This window comes from Rhea americana, unplaced genomic scaffold (assembly GCF_003343005.1).
Source record: "Rhea americana isolate MKP2758 unplaced genomic scaffold, rheAme1 scaffold_478, whole genome shotgun sequence".
NCBI lineage: Eukaryota > Metazoa > Chordata > Aves > Rheiformes > Rheidae > Rhea > Rhea americana.
In genome coordinates, this window is record NW_028186621.1 from 7,337 (window position 1) to 10,182 (window position 2,846).

Consider the following 2,846-nt stretch of genomic DNA (forward strand, 5'->3'; position numbering starts at 1 on the left):
CCTTCCCGCCCCGTTTTGCATGGGGGCAGGATGGAGATGGGGAGAGGATGGATTTGGGGGGGGGGGCGGAGGAGCCCAGGTGGCCGCTACCTTCATGAGCAAGAAGAAGGCCAAGGTGCCGAAGAAGGGCACGGAGGGGTGGCACCACTCCTGCCAGAGGTGCCGGGGCTCGCTGGGCGACGCGTTGCGCGCCAGCTCGCCCCACGTGCCGTTGTCGAAGAGCGAGACCAGGTACTCCTTCATGGTGAGCTGCAAACGGACAGACGGACAGACGGACAGATGCATGGATGGACCTCAGCCGCTGGAGCCCTGCAGAGGAGAGAAACCATCCCACCAAAAAAAAAAAAAAAAACACCCAAACTCAGCCCCGCGCTTACCCTGGACGCCATGAACTGCCCCAAACTGGGCGGGAAGGTGATGGAGGCGAGCAGCAGCACCACCAGGACCGTGTAGACGGGCTTGCTGCGGGGYGACAGGACGCATGGCTGGGGCTCCTCGGGGACGCCCCGCTCCCAGTTGAACCCAGTTCATCCCGGTTCGTCCCCCCCCTCACCCCCCTCCCCGCCGCCAAAACGCCTACTCCGTGGCCAGCAGCTTGGCCGTGAGCTTGTTCTCCTGGACGTAACCCAGCAGCCAGCGCTGGCAGAAGAGGTAGGCGCAGGCGATAACCCCACAGGTGACCCTGCTCAAAAGAGAGGGGACAACTTGGATGCCTGTTTGGGGATGTCAAAACAGCCCCAGGACCACGCCAGGAAAAATAAATAAATAAATAAATAAATAAAGTTTCCCGCCGCTGGACCTCACCCCAAGGCGATGAAGAAGAAGGTCTCCGGGAGATCGAAGGGGAAATCCACCTTGAGGTCGGTCTTAAAGAGGGCCACGATGGTTTCTGCGAGGAGGAAGGAGTCCGAAGGGCACGTGGAGGCATCCCCGGAACGGGGCCGGCCGGTGCCGGCGTTCCCGTGGGCCCCCCCCCCCCGTCCCGGCCGGCGCCGTTCCCGTGCTCCCGCCGTCACCTTGCTCGCTGTTGAAGACGGCGAGGAGGCGAAACATGAAGGCGCCGCAGGTGGCGGCGAAGAAGCCACGCCAGTAATCCCGCACGGCGAAGTGGGACGACATCACCTCGACGCTGAAGAGCACTCCTGGGTGCCGGCAAGAAACAAGGTTGGAGGGAGGAGGAAAAAAAAATTAATGAATTAATTAAATTAAAGCTCCCCGTTGGCGCCGCTGGATGYGGGCGCCGCGCTCTCACCGCTGATGGGCGCCCCGAAAACTGTGGCCACCCCGACTGCCTGGGCCGCCACCAGCATCTCGTTCTGCTTGAACTTGTCCTGCGGAGGAGCCGGCCGGGAGCCGATTTGGAGCCAGAGAGGCAGGAAGGGGTTGGAGAGGTGGGAGGAATGGGGATAAAGCCGGCAACCTCACCTCGTACTCCTTGGTCGCCGACGTCCGCATCTTGCCCAGATACGCCGCCGCCATGGCGGAGAGGTGGACGTAGGGGCCCTGGGGAGYGGCGCCGTGAAGGCAGGTTCCTCCATCCCTCCTCCTCCTCTTCCTCCTCCTCCTCCTCCTCCCAGGGGACGGGAGCAATACCGAATTCACCGCCGGCTTTGCTCACCACTTTGCCCAGGAAAACGGTGCTGCCGCAGGCTAGGGTGCAGATGAGCCCCACCACCTTCGCACCGAAGTTCTTGATGGCCAGGTAGTCCTCCAGCATGACCCCCGAGAGGATGGTCTTGAGCTCAGGGATGCCTGAGCCTGGGGACAACAAAAATAAGCCGGACAGCACGGCCACGGTGGCCTCTCTCCTGYGCTTGAGTGCATCTCCCCGTGGTTTTGGGGATCTGGCGCAGCTCAGATGCCGATGAAGCAGAGGACGGTCCCACGGCCAGCGCTCACCTCCCGAGTGCGGCGTGACGCTCTGTGAGAAGCCGGTGGAGAAGGCTGCCAGGGCCACCGGGTACATGGTCCACGAAAGGTATTTGAGCACCATATAGTCACCGATCTCGCGGTAAAGCCAGCGGTGGGCTAAAAAAGAAGAGCCGGGAGGGGAAGGGAAAGGACCCGCCGCGAACACGCCGTGGCTGAGCATCTCTTCTCCCYGCCAAGGAGGTCCTCCAGCATCCCTATCTCACCAGCAGACCCATGAGATGGCCACTTTTTCCCACCAGGATCAAGCCCTGGAGTGATGCTGGGGTGCCCCAAGAGCGCCGGAGCCCTGATGACACCGGTTCGGTGCCCACSACCCCTCTCCTGGTGTTACCCTCATAGAGCCTGGAGACGATGAGGTCCGTCATGAAGCTGATCATGGCCATGAGGACGCCCAGAACGAAGAGGAAGTACCAGTCCTCGCCGACRCGGAAGAGCTGCCTTCGCACCAGCTCCAGGCACCCTGCGGGGCGCTGGGCGTCACCAGCGAGCCCCCGTCAGCCGAGGCGACCCACGGGAAGCCGAGTGACCCGCCGAGGTGGCTCTCACCTCGGAGCCGCCTCCGGGCTTTGGGGCAGGATTGCCAGCTTTTCTCCGACAGCAGCACCCTCTCTGTCGCCTCCTCTTCCTCCCGCAGCCTGTCGGCGCTGGCCGTGGGCTCCATGCCCGGCTCGGCGGGAGCGGCTGGGCAGAGCTCCGTGTCCCCGGTGCTATCAACCATCACCGGTGAGGCGGGTTTGAAGGCGCTTGGGGTGGCAGCAGTGGGGGGAGGCAGCGACTTTCCCCCTCCCGGTGAGGCCGGGACTCACCTTGCCGGGGTTGCTGGCGGCGCAGCCACCTCCGCCGCCAGCCTCTCTGCCGCGCACCCGCCCCAGCCGCAACCTCATTAAAAACGACCTTGACGAGTCGGCCAGACC

At 63.6% G+C, this 2,846-nt stretch overlaps 1 protein-coding gene across 1 annotated transcript in view; it reads right to left on the reverse strand.

Annotated features, from left to right (window-relative positions):
* LOC146589198 (chloride channel protein ClC-Kb-like) overlaps positions 1 to 2,807 on the reverse strand; it is a 4,410-nt gene extending 1,603 nt beyond the window's left edge. The window contains exons 1-12 of the mRNA XM_085316657.1: positions 2,739 to 2,807; positions 2,479 to 2,639; positions 2,264 to 2,392; positions 1,900 to 2,028; positions 1,619 to 1,758; positions 1,426 to 1,503; positions 1,253 to 1,331; positions 1,017 to 1,142; positions 805 to 889; positions 581 to 682; positions 378 to 462; positions 10 to 249 (exon numbers count right to left, since the gene is read on the reverse strand). Coding sequence (XP_085172783.1) covers positions 10 to 249; positions 378 to 462; positions 581 to 682; positions 805 to 889; positions 1,017 to 1,142; positions 1,253 to 1,331; positions 1,426 to 1,503; positions 1,619 to 1,758; positions 1,900 to 2,028; positions 2,264 to 2,392; positions 2,479 to 2,593 — 1,308 coding nt within the window. The 5' untranslated portion in view covers positions 2,594 to 2,639; positions 2,739 to 2,807. The remainder of the gene's footprint in view (positions 1 to 9; positions 250 to 377; positions 463 to 580; positions 683 to 804; positions 890 to 1,016; positions 1,143 to 1,252; positions 1,332 to 1,425; positions 1,504 to 1,618; positions 1,759 to 1,899; positions 2,029 to 2,263; positions 2,393 to 2,478; positions 2,640 to 2,738) is intronic.
* Between the last annotated feature and the right edge of the window lie 39 nt (positions 2,808 to 2,846).